We start from the raw sequence: 18340 nt of genomic DNA, 5'->3' as shown, positions 1-18340 counted from the left end.
TGTAATGCAGGTCTCCTGTCAGTTAGGAAACCTGGAAAGGAAAGGAAGGATTTCAAGTAATCAGATTGAAGTGTAAAGCGAATTGCCGTGGTTGGTGATGTTCAGACCGTCAGATGGGCCAGAGTAGCCCGTGTAGGACACTGGTCCATAGCTTGTGGTGATGAGAAGCTCGCCAGAACATGGCATTGCAGGAACTTCGGGGACAGGCGGGCAGGACTTTGCCCTGGAGTCTTTCAATTAGGTTTCTTTGTCTGGGCGTAAACTCTTTCTTATACTTATCTCCCTGTGCCTCATTCATTTTGCTTTTCTCTGTGCCTTAAATTACTTATTGAAACGCTGATTTGAAACGTAAATGCTCTGCTTCCTCTTGAAGGTAATCTACGGGCCAGATACTTTTTTAAAGCATTAGTCATATATAGCGTTTACTTCGTGTTATGATTATTTTGAGCTTTACTATTGATTTATATTACAACTTGGGATTTGTATTGGTCTTATGATTGATGAATAACTTATATAAATCCTTGAAATATTCTTTAGACCACAGTGGTTGTAGCAGGACTTGAATGTGAAATGCCACGAGTGAATTCTCTTTGTGGGTTACTTCCGTCACACTTAATACACTGAGAACATTTTGCTTCTTTCTGAATTGAATTTATAGATGTTAGGCCAACCTGATAAAGAGAAAGGGAGAGTGTACTTACTAATTTTTATCCTAATAATATTGAAGCTCGAGAGTAGAGGTGAATATATAGACGCACCAAGAATCCATTCATCTCTGTGTATGGCCCCTGTTGGAATAAACAAAACATTTCCTGAAATAATTGAGGGATCAGCTATCATTGTTTACGAGCCATATTGTGATTTTAAGGCACTTTTCTGCACTTAAATCTGAATTGGCAAGAGTACTTCTTACGTGATTATTCTAGAAAAAGTTGCTGTTCTTGCATGTCCCCCCCCCCCTTTTTTTTTTCAAATAAGGAGTTCAGAGAGACTTAATGTGTAGGACAGTCAAAATGCCCCATGCTGATGTTATCATCTCATGAGTTAAATTAAGTGAATATTCACCCCATATGAAAATGTCTAACAGCCTCTCCCCCTGACTTGTGATACATTGACTTACAGAGATGATAAGAAGGATGGGCTGAAATTCTACACTGATCCTTCCTATTTCTTTGACCTCTGGAAAGAAAAAATGCTGCAGGACACAGAAGACAAAAGGAAGGAGAAGAGGCGTCAAAAGGTAAATAATTCTAGCACAGGAACTCGCGAATCGACGTTTAAATGAGATCCCTGTTTAGAAATAAGTCAGTAAGTCCTTTATGTAAGTGGTTGAGATGTTGGATTTAGTGCAGAAGTATAGGTTGCATGTTTTACATGAAGATACTGACAATTCAGTCTAACACAGTGATATTATTTTTCAGTAAATACTGTCTGATTTGTTCCCTAGTACTTGCTTTGCTTTAATAGAGGTAGTGACTAGAAGTTTTGTTTGTAACCACGTTTTATAACTTTTCTCCTGCTCTTTAAATCGCACAAAGCAGTCAACATTTCATATCAGATATAATGACCTGCTCTCATCTCTTTAAAGCATTCTTAATTGGTGCGTTGCCACCTCGCTGTAATTAACACCTTGATGAGATGTTCATATTGGATTGAAAAGCGTGTGTGATCTGTACATTTAGCACATTGTATTTGCCAAAAAAAGAGGTTCCTTTTGGTGGGGTGTAGTAGGCAAGTGGCTTGCAGTCTGAAGGTTGAGAAGTGTCCACATTATGAGTACTCTTGGAAGAATAATCACACTCTGTTCAGGTTTAGGGACTTCTGTCTTAAGAACTGCCCCTTTAGGGCCCAGAACCTACTGAGAGTTTATTCTCCAAACACAAATATTTGCTAAGACTTTCATATGTAAGCTGTGTTTTTAAAAATGAGCACCTGGTTTGCTTGACAAATCTTAGAGTGCTTTGGTTAAGACAAATTCTTAGCATGTTGTGGGTTAGTGACCTTAATGTTTGGAGGCATCTGGATGTACTGACCCCACAGAAGCGACAGCTTGGGATGGAAGAGAATTTGAGATTTGAAAACAGGCTTTAAGAAAGGGAACATAGAAACAGTTGGCCGACTACAAGTGTAAGATGTTCCCACCAGAGTCCAGGAAAGAATTCTAAAGGTTGGTTATTCGTGCTCTCTCCCTGTACTGTGGGTAAGGAGGTGAATGGGGAAATCTTGGAAGAGCTGCTGAGTGTTGAAGTGGAAAAGTAGTCAAGTGAAGAAAGTATAAAGTATGTAAGTGAAGAAAAGAAAGATCCTAATCTCTTGACTGGAAGAGAAACAGATATCTAAAGGCCCCTTGGTCCCTACACCTTTTTATACTAACAGGGATTTAAGAGTATTTTCCTTTAAAACGTGCCTGTCCCTTTAAATGGTCTTCTAGGTTTCCCTTCTCAGTGGTACTTTTGGCAAAAATATCTAGTTTTTTTCAGCAGTGTTCTTCAGGGGAAAACAGTCTTAGTCGATGAATGATTATCATGTCTTCAAAATTATACCATTTCCTTGGCTGTTTTGTCTCATTACACATTCCTCCAACGCATAAAATTCTGATAAGAATTTCTTATTCACTTATATAATAATGTTTCTTGAATGCCTTCTGAATGCTGGATAAACAGTGGTGCGAAAGGATTATCACCCTCACGGAGATTACAATGTAGTGGGGGAAACAAACATTAAGCAATCATGCAGCCCACTGGAACTCATAAAGAGGGAAAGAATTTTGAAAATTCTAGTACAAATCTGCTTTTATTATGTAGGAATAGAAAATGAGATCAGATATCCTTCATTTCCCAGGATTTCAGAAACGCAGGTTACTTTCCATTTGGAGCTGGAAAGTTTCTCTGAAGGAAAAATTAGTTTAGAAAATTTGGGGATGAGAAATCCATCGTTTCTGAACTTGATTTCCTTAGTTTGCTCGTTTAAAAACATTTTTTAATGATGCAAATAAATATGTAGTTGTAAGTGTGTAGTTATAGTGCCTGGTAAATGTTGTGAAGAGAAAGTGTGGTGGGTGAGGTGACAAGGTGGGGGGTGACAGTGTAGATGAAGTGGTGTCGTTCACTGAGTGCCAACAGTGGGGAGTTAGAAGTCAGCTGAGCAGAGTCAGTGTGTGTGTGTGTGTGTGTGTGTGTATGTACACGCACATGTGCACACACGCAAGAGAGGGGGTGCCAGAGGAGTTGGGGGCAGAAAAAGTGTGGGGTGCTTCAGAATCGAGGAGCGGTCAAGGTAGAAGCAGCTAGGATCGTCCCGGGCTAGGGACAGTTGGGCACGTTCTGGGGACTTTAACGTAAGCCACTGTGGTTGGAGTGCAAATGCGTCACTGTGAACGCTATGTCATATTTGGTTTGTGCATACGTGCGTGTGTGTGTTGTGTGCGTGATGATGGGTAGATTTGGAGGCCGAACCTCTATAAAGAAAGTTGCAGATAATCATAGCACTTTATCTAAATATGTCACCATATGTCTTTTAAAAGTAAGGGTGACAGTTACTGATTCACTTAATACAGTGGTTCTTAATCAGGACGTGTCTTGAAATCCATTGAAATCTCCCTCCTTTGATTATTACAAGTGTGCAGACAATGCATGCTGGTTGTAAAATGCTCACATTACACTGAAGTAAATACATTAGTTTGGAAAATTTGGGGATAAGTCTCTCCCTTCCCCGGGTATCACCAATCACTAGTAACAATTCAGTGTGCGCATTTTTAGACCTTTTAAGTATTCATAAATATATGCATACATTTCACGAAGTATTTTTATATACATAGACTTGTACTACACATGACTTATACACAAGCACATGCAGGCATATACATATATTGACATAATTAAAGATGTTCTCTATTTAATAGTTGTATGGTATTCCTAGGTATGCACGCTGCATAAACTATTTACTCCTTACTGTATTAGGACATATTTAGGTTGTTGGTAAATAGTTGCTTAACAGTACTATAGTACTACGTGACTCATGGACAGATAGGTCTTCTGGCTAAACTTCTAGAACACAAATATGAGCTTTAAATTTTGGAAGATACCATCATATTGTCCCTGACCGCTAAAAGACTGGACCAGTTTACACTCTTAACAGACTTCTTCCAGACCTGCGTATCATTATTATTTTCTCGATGCACTCATCCCTCCCATCCAAAAAATCTCATTTGCATTACATACCTTTTAGGATTTTTATTAACCGTTTACATATGTTCTGTGAATTCCATGTTCACACCCTCTGCCGTCCCTCACCCAGGCCTCCTGCATCCCTCTGCCAGCAGTCCAGCTCCATCCTGGCACCCACCATGAGCCACTAGCCACCCTTTCACAGGATCTGCCTTCCCCCTTTTAATCTGTTCTCCACAACCTGGAGGGATCTTCTCAAATGCCTCTGCAGTCTGTCAGCCCCTCCCTTCTCACCTGCGGTGGTTTCCCATTGCTCTTGGGATAAAGAGCAACACTTTTGACCCAACCTATAAGGTCCAGCCTACCTTTTAGATCTCAGGAGCCATTCCCCCTAGTTCCCCATTTACCGTCTTTCATTCCTCCCGGTGTGCTGCTGTCCCTTCTCCTCAGAGCTGGCACACGTTCTCTCCCCTCTGGCCATGCACCCAACCCCTACTCCTTTGCAGAATGAATGCCTGCTCACACAACAGAGGTTGTCGCAGTCCCCCCAGTTCACTCCCTGACTTCCAGACAAGGCAGTGTTCAGTATATGATGCATATGTGTTTTACCATATTTTATAACCGTACATTTGTTTGTGTAATTCTGGGGGCCTCTCCCACCCAGATTGCAAGCTCCATGAAGGCAGATTCCTTGTCTTTTTTGTTTGTTTGTCTGCTGTTTGTATCATCAGCACCTGACATGGTGCCTGAGACATCGTGAGCACTATAAGCTCACCGGGATCTGCTCACTTAGTCAGACTTTGTGAGTGTGTCCTCTGTGTAAAGCCTCGTGCAGAGGTATTTTAACAGGAGTGTAGGAGTTAAAAGCAAATAATTCTCATTTTTAAAGACCATAACCTCTTACTTGGAAAGCACGAAAAACACATACACACGTAGAAATTACTGTCCTCACCTTTAAAGAAACACCTATGTAGGACCCCGGTTTTTGTTGGATACATATTTGCTGGCCAAGTAGGGCTGGAGCAAGACTGATTCTCTGTATGGGAAGGTAAGTTCTTATCATGTTTCTGTTCTGTGTTAAGCTAGTTGCAGGATTAGCTTAAATATTCTGCAATAATCTTTTAGAAACTGGCAATAGAGTATTTTGAGTTATTTTGTGAAAGATGATTGCATATTAATAATTCAATCAAAATTGTGTAGTGGTAGGACATGATTTGTCTGTCTCTCAGAGACGCATCTGTATAATGCAGATCTAAAACATCTAGTACATTTAAAACAAGCTAAAAACCTAGTAAGATGCGAATTCTTTACCAGAAATGATGGTGGGTGATTCGTGGAGTTAGCTGCTGCAGAGTAGCTTCTATTTATTTAAGTTAAATGGTTAAGTGTCAGTTACTCCTGCTGGGTCTGTGTCAGGTAAGAGAATATATACTGCGTTCGAATTTTCTTAACGTTAGCATGATCTGAAATGGGAATGTCTCTTGTCTGCACACCAGGCTTGTTTCCCGTGCATTACAACTGCATTTAACCTGCTCTTTTCCTTTCCCTTCTGTCTCGGCATGCTTGCTTTCTCTTCCTGGACATCAGGAACAAAAGCGTATAGATGGCACAACCCGGGAGGTGAAAAAGGTTAGGAAGGCCAGAAACAGGCGCCAGGAGTGGAGTATGATGGCATATGACAAAGAGCTTAGACCCGACAACAGGCTGTCTCAGAGTGTGTACCACGGAGCGTCTTCCGAGGGATCCCTGTCCCCAGACACTAGGTGTGTGTGCGTGTGTTGTAGCAAAGCCTCTGCGTAGTACTTGGCTTTATTATATGTTGGAAACACACCAGTGGCTCTGGTGTTTATATGGCCCACGATATGTTTCAAAAACTTTCCTTGAAAATTAATGATATGTATTTTTTGATTTTTGAAATAATACTTGAAAGCGGTTTCATTTTATGTTGTGTTATGTGTATGATTTTCCTTTGCTCTGACTGAAGTTTACTGTTCCATTAACCTAGATGTAGTGTTTTTAACATTGATGCTAAATTTGGGCTTAGTAACTGCCAATGGCTTACATTTTTATTTTAATAATCATTTCATGTTTTCTCTCCCTCTTTAGCTTAGAATGTTGAATTTCCTTTGCCACTTGATATCTAATAATAATTAGCAGGTGGTAATTGATGTGCCTAAGATGGAACTTTATTATTCTTTTTGGTAACCTTTTCTAAGAGTGATGTGCAAAAGAGATAGTTATTTCTTCCGTTTATTAATCTTATGTATTCTAATTTCAGGAGAAGAATGCTGTTGGAGTTACTGTAAGAATTTGTAAGCATTTAAGTAAAAATATTCCTTGCAGGTGCGAATGATGTGGTCACTAAGTCACAGTTGTTGCGGAATGACAGAGACGCACTAGTCAGTTTGCACTTCTGGTTTAATTTCACGTTTCTGCTTTTGTAAGGTCATGGTCCTTCACTGGCCAGAAACCTCAGAGTCTTCCATCATCGTTTCAGAATTTGAATAGAGAATTCTTATGTGACCCAAGAATGTTTCAAAAACAGCAACAACCTGGACCTTATCTCATATCTGTGTCCTTTTTTCTTAATTTTTATCTCTATAACCTCGGCGTCTAGCACAGACTCTGCACACAGAAGATACTTCATATTTGGTAGTTCCCATGCCCAGAAATATCTCTACCCCAGAAGGGCCATCAGTCATTGGTTGGCTATGATAGGAGGGAAGTTCTAGGCAGTTTTTCTGTACAAGCTGTTATCTGTTCAGTACTAGGGAATTATTGGAGCTGTAACTGAGTGTTCACCTCAAGTGTGAATCTCTATGTCCATTTATTTCCATAGAAAATGATAGTGATGATTCACGTTTGCTCACAGGTCTTGGGGTGAGGAGGGGTACTTGAATATGATAGATAGCCCCCAAAGCGTTTTTTTGGGTTTTTTTTCCCAATTAATTTGATTGTGATTATTTACTCATGTAAAACATAAGCTTTATTTTACAGTACTCCATATATATTCTTATTTCAGTAGGTACAGATGGAAAAATGATTTTTTTAATCCCTCAGTTGAATGATTGCTGTTCTGTTCTAGCATCTGAGACTCAGTTGTTCCGTGTTGGTTATGAAATTGATGATTACTGAGATGATTTAGTATTCTGCATTTGTATTTATGTTGTTTAGATAGATCGCCATTTTTCTTATTTTTCAGAACGTAAATCCTATTCCCGTGGCCTCTTACTATCTTCGTGTACCAGATAATAGATTAAAATTCATCGTTGTACTTGGATTCTGTCCCTTAATTTAGAATCTTTTATTTTTTATTTTACTGAAGTATATCACTTTTTTCTTATTATAAAATAAGATGAACTTCTTATATTTGGAAATTACAGAGAAAAATTAAAATCTTATCCATAATCCTATCATCCAGAGGAACCACTGTTTGCATTTTGGCATATTTCTTTCTTTGGTCGTTTTTCTGTATACATATAGATTTTTCTTTTATAAAACTGAAATCATGCTCTATGTTTTCTATCTTTTGACTTTTGTTATTTCATATTTATGTTTTAAGCATTATTTAGAAACACGGTTTTTAATGGATGTATAGGGACAACAGAGTTAAATGTAAATATCAGATTTCGTGGCATGTATATGATCTCTTCATGTAAGTAATCTGTCTTAACCCAATCCACATAAACTAACCATAAAATTTTGCTCTCTCTGTAGATCAGGAATGGTTTAATTGTAAGCGTAAATTTAGGATGAGAATTGATATGCTCTCCTACTGCTCTCTCGCGCCCTTACCAGGCGGTGTGAGACCTCCAGCCCAAGTGTCCTTGTACTCCTCTCCTCCTGTCCTGCGCCTGTGCCACGGCTGTCCAACTGCCCACCTGTCCACCCACTGAGTCTCCACTGCCTCCACTTACTTCCCCCCTTACTTCCTCCTTTTTCCACGTGGTCTTCACTCTTACCAGTTCTCTTTTCTGTGACAGATAATCAGTGCCGATCATGACGCTTCAGGATCATCCCACTCACCTCCACGTTGGTACAGCATCTTCTGTGGCTGATTGCTGCCTTCCCACGGGGATCTCTGTCCCCCAGCAGGCCCCCGACTCCCCACTGCTCCTCCAGCCCGCTGGTGCCCCCCTCACCAAGCAGCCTTCTCGGGCCCTGCCCTCTAGAACTCTCTCGCTGCAGTTCTGGTCCTCAGATGCTCTGCCTGGTCCTGACTCCCTCCTCCATCTGGTCTTCCCCTTTCTCTGGCTCCGCAGGGGCTCTGTCACAAAGCCATTTTATGAGGGTAGCACTCTGAGTCATGCCACAGTGTTTACAATTTCCCCTCCTCCTCTCATCAGAAGCACTCTGTATTTTGCTAGCTAACTTCATTTCCTTGAGAACGTTGTACACACAGTCTGTGATGTAAGCACACACACAGAGTCAAGCACATGTCACCAGTGACTCCAGAGTTTTAGGTATTTATGTTTTAAAAATGTGCTCAATCTAAAGCCAGGTCGGGTTCTTCTCCCATTAAAATTTTTTAATTTTAAATATTTTTAACTCCCTTGCATAGTTTGCATAGTTAAGAAAACATACTCGTATGCACACCATAGTCTAGAATTTATACTGCAAATAAGGAGGAAGAAAGCAGGTTACCAGTTATTATACAGCAGTCAGGGAAGAAAAAAAGCAAAAAAAGCAGCCTCTTTTCGTTTAGGATGGTTTTCTCTGCCGTGTGGTGCTCTGGTTATGAGGGGAAGCTACTGTCTTGAGTTTCAAAGATGGGAACTCGGTTGGTGTCTTCCCTGCCCCGCCCCCCCCCCCCACATCCCCAATGTGTATTTGCCTGTTTCCTCCAGAGAGAGAGACACAAGCTGACCCCTCACAGAAGCCAGCAAATACATGTGAGAAGAGTAAGGACAAGAAGAGAGGAGTGGGAGAGAAGGAAAATGGGCATTGAGTTCATGAGTGACGCCAAGGAGCTGGTGCCGGCAGGGGGCGCCACCGAGGACACAGTGCCCAGAGGGTTCGTCGCGTTGCTCTCCCGGACCCCAGCCTCAGCTTGCCCACCCTGCTTTGGCTGCCCTGACAGGTCGCGCAGCCCCTTTTCTGACTCCGTGCGTCCCGGGAGCTGGCCTGTAGCCCGGGCCATCGACTCACCGCTGTCCTTACTAATACCCGTGGCCTGCGTGGCCGCCACCCTCATGAGGCCGTGCACCCTCTGGGGGGGCCCCCCCGCTGGCATCCCGGTACCCGCATCTTTCCAGGCTCCACTCATCTAATACCACATTTCCATTCCTTCCAGAGTTTCACGCTCCGCCGTGCAAAGAAAAGAAGCCCTTTCCACACTCCACCGCGTTCTTTCTCTTTTGGCTAAATACAGCCCTTCTGTTTAAGAAAACTGCAACCCACTGTATTGCATTCTTGATTTCTTCTGCTCTTCTTACTGTTCATATTTATCCAATTCACCTGCCATTTTATAATTTCTAATTATATGCTGTCAGTTCCGTTGCCACTGAAATCCTCTGTCTTAGGTGCTATTTTTTAATTAAATGGAATTTGTCTTGTAGCCTTCTCTCTTAGAAAAAAGCGTGCTGAAATATTGCGGAAATGGGGCTCTGCTGTTTCCTGCTTGCCGATCTGTCTGACTTACTTCAGCGCTGTGACTCTGAAGCCATGTAACACTGGGGCTTGCTGCTAAAGTAGTAATTATGTTGTTGCTTGGAAGCTCTCATGGGGCTGGACCTAGTCCATAGTAAAGGAAATCAGTGTATGATTTCTGTGCATTGGCAAAGTCATTATTCAGATAATATGCTTATGCCTGCTGGGGGGAATCTTTTTAACTGAATTTGAATTTCTCCCACCCCTCTTTCCTGAACGTCAGGTCGCACGCGTCGGATGTCACGGATTACTCTTACCCGGCGACTCCCAACCACTCTCTGCACCCGCAGCCCGTGACCCCTTCTTACGCAGCCGGGGACGCACCACCGCACGGGCCAGCAACCCAAGCCTCCGAGCATGAGTACCGACCCCCCTCCGCCTCGGCGAGGCACATGGCCCTAAACAGACCCCAGCAGCCGCCGCCGCCACCCCCACCGCAGGCCGCGGAGGGGTCCCAGGCCTCCGCACCCATGGCGCCAGCAGACTACGGGTAACTCAGGACTCCTGTGCTCCTGCTCTGCTTGCTATCACGTGGGAGTTTCCTATGTGTGGTCTAAAAATTTTAACTGAATAATCATACCGTAGGGCCCAGATGTGGCCAAGGGTGACTGGATATAGATACTACCAGTTATGACCAATTCTGTGTTAAAATATGCGGTGCTCCCCTTTTTATTACAGATGGATCTCAGGTTTGTATCTGTATTCATCTATACATACTCCCTTCCTACGTACTTTTAAGTGCATTTGGTATATTAGGTGTGTTAGGTGTTTGAATGCATTGCTAAGCCAAGGCATTGAGAAAGGATGAAATGCTGATTTTGTGAACCTGTCCCAAACCCTCAAGTCTCTGTACACGTCCTGGGTGAACCACAGAGAGTTCCTATCACAAGTGTGAAAACTGGGGTGCCTGGGCGGCTCCGTTGGTTAAGCAACTGTCTTTGGCTCAGGTCATGATCCCAGGGTCCTGGGATCAAGCCCCGCATCGGGCTCCCTGCTCAGTGGGGAACCTGCTTCTCCTTCTCCCTCTGCCCCTCCCCCTGGATTTCCTGCTCTCTATTAAATAAAAAAAAAAAAAAAAAGTGAGAAAACTATCCAGGGCAGCCCCACTTGAGCCCCTGCTTGCACTTGGCCATATAGTCCTTTTTCTTGATCTCTTGGTGCCCAGACATCCTTGTACCCCCAGGTCCTTTTGTTTTCTGTCACTTGGGTAAAATCCAAACACCTCCTAATGAAAGACCCTCATGCTCAAGTGTTTATTAGTATAAGCACCCACCTTTATGTTGATAGGCTGCCTATTGTCCTCTCTTTTCTGGCTTAACCGTAATCTTTAAAGAATTAGCCCCTCTGAGACAGTGCCCAGGGGTGTTGAATGTGCGTTTCCATTAACGTGTGTTCTTCAGTCCAGAGCAGTGTGTATCACCTTCTAAATGTATGCCCCTCTGTTTTCAGAGGTTCTCTTCCATTGCTTCTCTTTAAGGGTCCCCAGAGTGTGTTCGGAGGCACTAACTAAGGGTCAGGCAAAGAGAGGATCTGTGGAAAACCCTTAGCTAAGTAGGAGTCAGTGGACTTCTTAGGTGGAGGACTTTCCAAAGATTTTGATATTCTAATGGGCACTGTGGGCTTGAGGAATTTCCATGGGCATGAGGTATAAAACACAGAATTTTCCAAATCTGACTGACCGCAGAACCCTTGTAAGACAAGTCTGTGAGCTACCCACCTTTGAGATGCCCAGTATAGAGGTTAGATTTGAATTGCTGTTCATAACCTTTGCAGTCAACTGTTGTATTCTAGCCTTCCACAGAAAGTTGCTTTTTTTTTAAAAGATTTATTTATGTGAGAGAGAGAAAGACAGCCCTATTGAGGGCTGGGGATGGGCAGAGGGAGGAGAGAGAGAATCCTAAGCAGACTCCGTGCTGAGCACGGAGCCTCATGTGGGGCTCAATCTCAGGACCCTGAGATCATGACCTGGGCCAAAGTCAAGAGTGGGACGCTGAACTGACTGAGCCAGCCAGGTGCCCCGAAAGTTACTTTGAGTGGTTTTCTTTCTGGTTCATTGAGTAGATGAATTTCATCATAGTGAATAATGTAGACCTGTAGAAATGACTGACCCAAAGGGGGGATATTTGCATCCTGCAGTGCTTTAAGTTCAGAGGACAATACATATTGTGTTTGGGGGAGCCCCCTGAATCAGGCATGTTCAACTGTCAGAGGACATGACTGTTGCTGCTTTAATGACTCTGCGTTTCATCTCTTTACTAGGATGCTGCCAGCACAATTAATTGAGTATTACAACCCCTCAGGACCTCCTCCTCCTCCACCACCCCCCATGATTCCTTCGGCACAAACTGCTTTCGTCAGCCCTCTCCAGATCCCCATGCAGCCCCCCTTCCCTGCCTCCGCGGGCTCCTCCTACACCGCTCCTTCTCACCCTCCCACCGCTGGGCTCGTGGTCACAGCCCCGCCACCTCCAGGCCCACCGCCTCCTCCACCAGGCCCTCCTGGTGCAGGATCTTCTCGCTCGTCCTCCCCAATGCATGGCCCCCCTGCGGCCGAGGCAAAGCGCCAGGAGACGGCACAGCCACCCATAAGTGATGCCCGAAGCGATCTTCTTGCTGCCATTCGGATGGGTAAGTGAGCATCTCAAACACAGTCTTCCTTTAGAAAGAGACTTCTTTATGGCCCTAACCAACCACAGCCTAGTCTTCTTCAAATGACTACTCTCTCCACTGAACTGCTTTTTAGAATAGGGTTAAAGGACACCTGTTTGATTTTGCTTTTTTAACAGAAGATCTGTTTTTGCCAGTGCAAAATAAATACACAATGATAGAGTATTGAGAGAATTCAGGAAAGCTGTACTTGACTAGAAATAGATGATAAAAATGATCAGTGATTAGTTGGATCTTTTCTCTGCGTTCTACTCAAAGGGTAAATGTATAAATGAAAGAAAGTGAGCTCGTATCAATGATTGGGTTATTTTTAAAAAGCTAAGCTATGTCCTAGACTTTCCATATTTTTAGCTTGATGTGCTAAGCCAGTAAGTTTTTCAACATTTATTTAGCAGCAAAATTCTTTTGTCGGATAAAAGTCCTACACTGAACCCCAGAACATGAGACATACAGAAATAGAGCATCTCTGGTCAAATCAGGATGGAGGAGCCCAGACTCTCACCCTTTTTGGCATCCCCTCATCGCCACCCTAACCGTCTGTTCCACCCCGTTTATTCTCAGCTGCAGGCCACAACCCCGGGCTGGTTGAGGGTCACTGACAGGGCATGCAGATGTTCACTGGGGCTTGTTGTTTCTGTCTGGAAGGGACTGGGAAGGGAGCCTGGCTTGCAGTATCACTGACATCCTTCACAGGATGGCAAGGACATTACTGCCTCTGCTTTTGCTTGAGTGCCCATAAATCAGACCGGAGTGTGGCCCACAAGCCCAGCCTTCTCATATGTCTTCAGTGTCATTGACACACTTTGATTTTGTCAAGAAAAGAAGTCCCCAAGCTGGGCGACCTCAATGATAACAAATTTAGGGTCAAGGTAGGACACTGTTTTTGTTTTTGGATACCTGTGAGCCCCATCCAATAAGAGTGGTCACATAACCAGGATCTAATCATGTGGAAACCTCTAAGAAGCATGCATCAAGGGACAGTCTACAAAGGAGCTGGCTGCCTGTGTTCTCCAAAAACGTCAAGATCAGAAAACACAAAGACTGAAGAATTGCCCAGATTAAGGGACATTAATGAAAGATGACAACCAATGTCCTGCGTATTCCCATGTTGGATCCCAGGCCTGGTGGAAAACTTTCTGCTGTTAAGTCTACTGGCAAAATTTAAATAAAATGTGTAGAATAGTTGATAGTATTGTATCTATGCTAATAGTCTGATTTTGATCATTGTTTTTTAGGAATTACACCTTAAGTATTTTAAGGGCAAAGGAACATTATATGCTGTTTATTCTCAGGTGGTCCAGAAAAAAGTGTGTTTGTATAAGCAAGAATGATAGAGAAAGATTGCTACAAAAAAGTGGTCAAATGATACCAGTTGGGGAATCTGGGTATAGGTTTTATGGGGATGGTTGTCTACTAGTCTTTCTTTTGCGGGGGGAAGATCAGAGGGAGAGGGAGAGAAAGAATGTTAAGCAGGCTCCCTGGGCATGGAGCCTGACTCATGGACCCTGCGATCATGACCTGAGCTGAAATCAAGTTGGACACTTAACCGACTGCACCACGCAGGTGCCCGTTTTTCTGCTGTTTTACAAGGGCTCTGTAAAATCTGAAATTGACTCAAAAGGAAAAGTTAAAGAATTAACTTTAAGTCATCTTTTTACCCGCTGTTACTTAATAAGAAAATAGAGAATTGTATTTTATATTCATTTTTAGCAGTAATTGGTGAAACAAAGATCTTCGTTACCTCCCCCCACTAGCCAAAAGCTATTAGCATAAAATGCTACTTTCCAAGCCTTTGGATTCCAACAATGTCCAGGAAATGTTCGCGATAGAAGTGTTCCATGTTTGTGTGGTCCGATGTGGTAGCCGCAAGGCACAATGAATTTACCCTTGATTGGCCACGTGTGACTACCAGAATGGAAGGTGCAGCTCCAGAATTTTCTTTCATGATGTTCATGTGCACTGGAATTCTAAGTTTTTTTATTTCAACACATTACCGTAAGCAGTGTTACAACTTTGCCTTTTTTTTTTTTTTTTTTGGTCACGAAACTTCCATTTCCCAAGCTTTTCTCATTTCAGGTTTCCAAAACTTTTTACCTTTGGTGTCAGCAGAGGTGGGGCGGGGGGGGGGGGGGGATCTAAATAGACCTGTTAGTTTGTTTTCCTTAATTTGGAGCAAGCGGAGGGATTTAATTCTCCTCTTCCGGTTGTGTCCCCAGGGATTCAGCTGAAAAAGGTGCAAGAACAGCGCGAGCAAGAGGCCAAGCGTGAGCCAGTCGGGAATGACGTGGCCACGATTCTGTCCCGACGCATCGCCGTGGAGTACAGCGATTCTGACGACGACTCGGAGTTCGACGAGAACGACTGGTCCGACTGAGGCAGCGCGTGTGCGCAGCGGGGCGGCGCGCTGACGAGGCCGGTGGCCACCCGGAGAGCGTGTGTCGGGAATGTATTAAAAATTTTAAGTGGTCTCAGCACCCACATAGTGGTATTATAATCCTGTAGCTTAGCAACTTTTGTATTAATAATGTGATATTGCTTTTGCACATCCAAAAATTCTGGGTTTTTTCAGTATTTACTGTGTAATACTTAAGTGCCACTAAACATAGCAAATTGTGCTGCACATGAGGAAATACGCTGTAACTACTGCATTGTCCTGAAAACAGCCTCTTGCTTCCTATTTCTTGGCCATGAAAGTACTTACTGCAGTTTGGGTTTCCTCTTCTTGATCACTATAATTCTGCAGACTTGCTCTGTGTCTGTGAAGCTGCCTGGTGTTAGGTCTTTGCAAGATTAATGACCGTGTGTCAGAGTGATGTCTTCCAATCAGTGAGTGAGACCGTTTCACCCTTTTTTGTTTCAAATGTGTTTCAGAAGAGGTTGGTTCTAGAGGGAAAGATTTAACAAGTAAGAATCAAACGTTGCTGCTTTCCATTTCTTGGCTCCGTCGCCTCTGTGAATCGGAACGTTCTGTGAGATGATTTCGTTTCCTTTGCACGCTCTTGTGAAATTGGAAGGGCCCTTTCCAGGCAGGATTCCCTGCGGGCCTCACTTGGTCGATGCTTGTTGATGATTTCTGTAAGAGGTTCCAGCAGCTGCGCAGTCATGAAAATGAAGAACAGAGTTCTTTGTCCTCCGGGGGCCATCAGGGATGACGCAGGGAACACCTGGCAGCCCTTAGAGCTCCGGGGGCCAGCCGGCCAGCACAAACACGGAGGGCGCGGGCTGCACGGCCGCCCCCCCCCGCCCCCCGTGCAGAGGAGCCCCCCCCCCCCCCACGTCTTTCCTGGAGTTCCCCCACCCCAACCCTGGCCTTTCCTGGAGCCCTGTCCCAAGTGAGGCCGGTGGAGTTCCTGGCTCGTCAGCGTGCTCCAGAGCGTGCTTCCCGTGGCGCCTTGCTCCACTTGGTCTGAATTTTAAAAGCTTAGATTTTAGGTGAAAGTAGATGCTGACAGCTATTCGCTTTTCCTGGTGCTGTGGCCAGATTAGGGATCCATCATCCAAGTAGGGCTTTGGCCCTGCTCCTAGAAGCACACGGTTCTCTTTTCTCGTGTTATCGTGGGCACATTAAATTTTAAAAAGTACCTCAGATTAGATTAGACGTGTAGCTGTTCCAGATCACTTTCCTTTCACCTTATCCTTTCCTGCTGTTTTTCCCACATGGCAATTCAAGAGACCTACGGGGTTTATCTTCCTGGTGAAAGCAGAGCACTGGAAAACCCACGGATGGTAGCTTTGCTCTTGTAATTTTGAGTGAAGGGTAACTGCTTGTTCAGAATCAATAAACACCCCCAGGCTTCGATTATAGATACGACTTCACAAATATACTAAGACACTTCACTTACTGGGGATTCTTCCCTACCTACAGCGTTTTAAACGGATGGCAGTTATTTGTGACTCTCAGTCATGATGAAGGAGTCTTTGGCTCAAGACTGAGTTGTCTGGTTCATGGTAGTGGTCGAATAAACAGGACCATGACCAATGGATTTTCGTTAATGAGTCCTCCTGAGGACTTCAGAGGCACCCCCAAACCACATCCGTGTGTCCCCCAGTGGACATTGATTGGGCTTTTGGGCGGTCACTGGATAAAGCCCATACGTTGGGTTTTAGTCACATAGATTTTGAAACTCTGAAAAGCCTAATGTCTGCATCCCCTTCCAGAGACCATGCTTCTATCAGGTTACCCGAGTCTCTTCAGCTGTAACTGGCTGTTTGGACACCTGCTTCTCAAGTTTCTGTTTCTTGGAGCTAGTCACCGTAATTTTATTGAATATAAGCAGTAGTTATTAATGGACTCTACATTTCTTTCTTTGATTTCTCCCCCTTTTTTTTCAGTATAAAGGCCTACTGTGTTGGCATTATTCTTGAAACTTTTACCATTTGTAGTCTGATTTTATCTTTATTACAATATTTTGTTTCTATTGTTATTTTTCTATTAGGAATTACTTGTATAATTCTAGAACTTCTGTTTGGTAACGCTTCTTTGTTTTTTATGTCCCTTCTGTTCTCAGGATGAAGAGAACACATGAAGCTACTATCCATGTCAGGATTTCTTCTATTTATATCTTATTACAGTAAAATTACTGGCACTTTATCCATAAATATTCATAAGCCTATTAATTATTAGTTGTCTTCCTGTACTTTAATCAACAAGTTATTTTTGACTTGATTTTCCGACTAGTGAAAAAGCTTTTGCCCTCTAATGTGTTGCGTAGCCTTTGAAAGAATGGAAAAGGACTAAAATTCAATTTAGATTATTTTTGCAGTATTTTTCTCAGCAAATCTGATTTATTCTAAAATTTAAATCCATACGTTTTCTAATGTGCTATTACATGAAAAGGAAAAAGTGAATATTTTAAATTTTCAGTTTTCATTTGCAAAAAGTATTTACCAAAACGAATGGAGAAAAACATTTAAAAGCATATTTCATATCTATGGATTTTACATTTTAAAGTAGTAGTTAAATATTGTAAGGTTATTTTAAATTGCCCTCAGTTTATAACCCCATGTATATTTTAGATTAATTTCTTACAAGCTTTTTTCTCATATAGGTTAGGCAGAGGGGATGAGAAGGTTACTTGGTACCACACATTAGCTACACAAACATAACTAACATGGTGGGTTTTCCATTGTTAACCCCAAACCGTGAGATTTGGTACACTGATGTTTTTCTTTAGTGAAAGTATATGGTTACAAAATTAACATTTTCATTTCAGTAAATTTTTAGAATATCAAAATCTTTTCTGAGCCCCAAGTGGCTAGGTTGTGAAGTTTTGTAATAATTTGCAACTGGAATACATGATACATTTTAATCCATTAAAGACTAGTGGGAATGTATCAGCCAGAGTGGCAAGTAATTTTTGTTTTATAAATCAGAGTATCTGTCACCTTGCAGTATTACCAATGCTGTTGTAAATTGAATTTAAAGTGGTATTAAAAAAAAAACACACCTCCTGTTAAACAATTTTTATCTGTTTGTATATCTTACTATAGATTATGTACAAGTAACATCTAAATAAAATTACACTTTTAACCCTAAAAGGTTTTGCTCATTGATAACAGTGCTGTATGTTTAACCTTTTTTGGACAGGAGAAGTTGAGGGTTGGGTGGAGTTTTTCATTAGCATTTTCATTATTAGATAGCAAAAGATACCACTCTGATTTCCATTTAAATTTCTGCATAAGTTTTGCATATCCAAGAGTTCAGATTGGATTCTGGGAGTGACTTGGGAAGCACTGGCATAATTAGAAAGAAAAAGCCATTCTGGGAGCAGGAAACCACATAATCAGATGAGGCGTCTTGGCCAACATCTAGTCTCAATAATAGTGATGAATACTCTATACCGTTTATTGCTTAAGGGA

General features: G+C 42.6%; 1 protein-coding gene across 6 annotated transcripts in view; it reads left to right on the top strand.

Annotated features, from left to right (window-relative positions):
• WASF3 (WASP family member 3) overlaps positions 1-18019 on the top strand; it is a 124623-nt gene extending 106604 nt beyond the window's left edge. For 5 of the 6 annotated variants that reach the window (XM_044381707.3, XM_044381704.3, XM_026493030.4 and 2 more), the window contains 5 exons: positions 1123-1240; positions 9014-9180; positions 10039-10305; positions 12075-12442; positions 14698-18019. In XM_044381707.3, coding sequence (XP_044237642.1) covers positions 1123-1240; positions 9014-9180; positions 10039-10305; positions 12075-12442; positions 14698-14855 — 1078 coding nt within the window. In that variant the 3' untranslated portion in view covers positions 14856-18019. Of the gene's footprint in view, positions 1-1122; positions 1241-5753; positions 5930-9013; positions 9181-10038; positions 10306-12074; positions 12443-14697 lie in introns of all 6 variants that reach the window. The other variant, XM_026493033.4, reaches the window with a different exon arrangement.
• Positions 18020-18340: the final 321 nt, after the last annotated feature.

Source organism: Ursus arctos, unplaced genomic scaffold (assembly GCF_023065955.2).
Source record: "Ursus arctos isolate Adak ecotype North America unplaced genomic scaffold, UrsArc2.0 scaffold_10, whole genome shotgun sequence".
NCBI lineage: Eukaryota > Metazoa > Chordata > Mammalia > Carnivora > Ursidae > Ursus > Ursus arctos.
The sequence above is the reverse complement of the archived record's forward strand: the minus strand, read 5'-3'. Positions and strand labels throughout refer to the sequence as shown.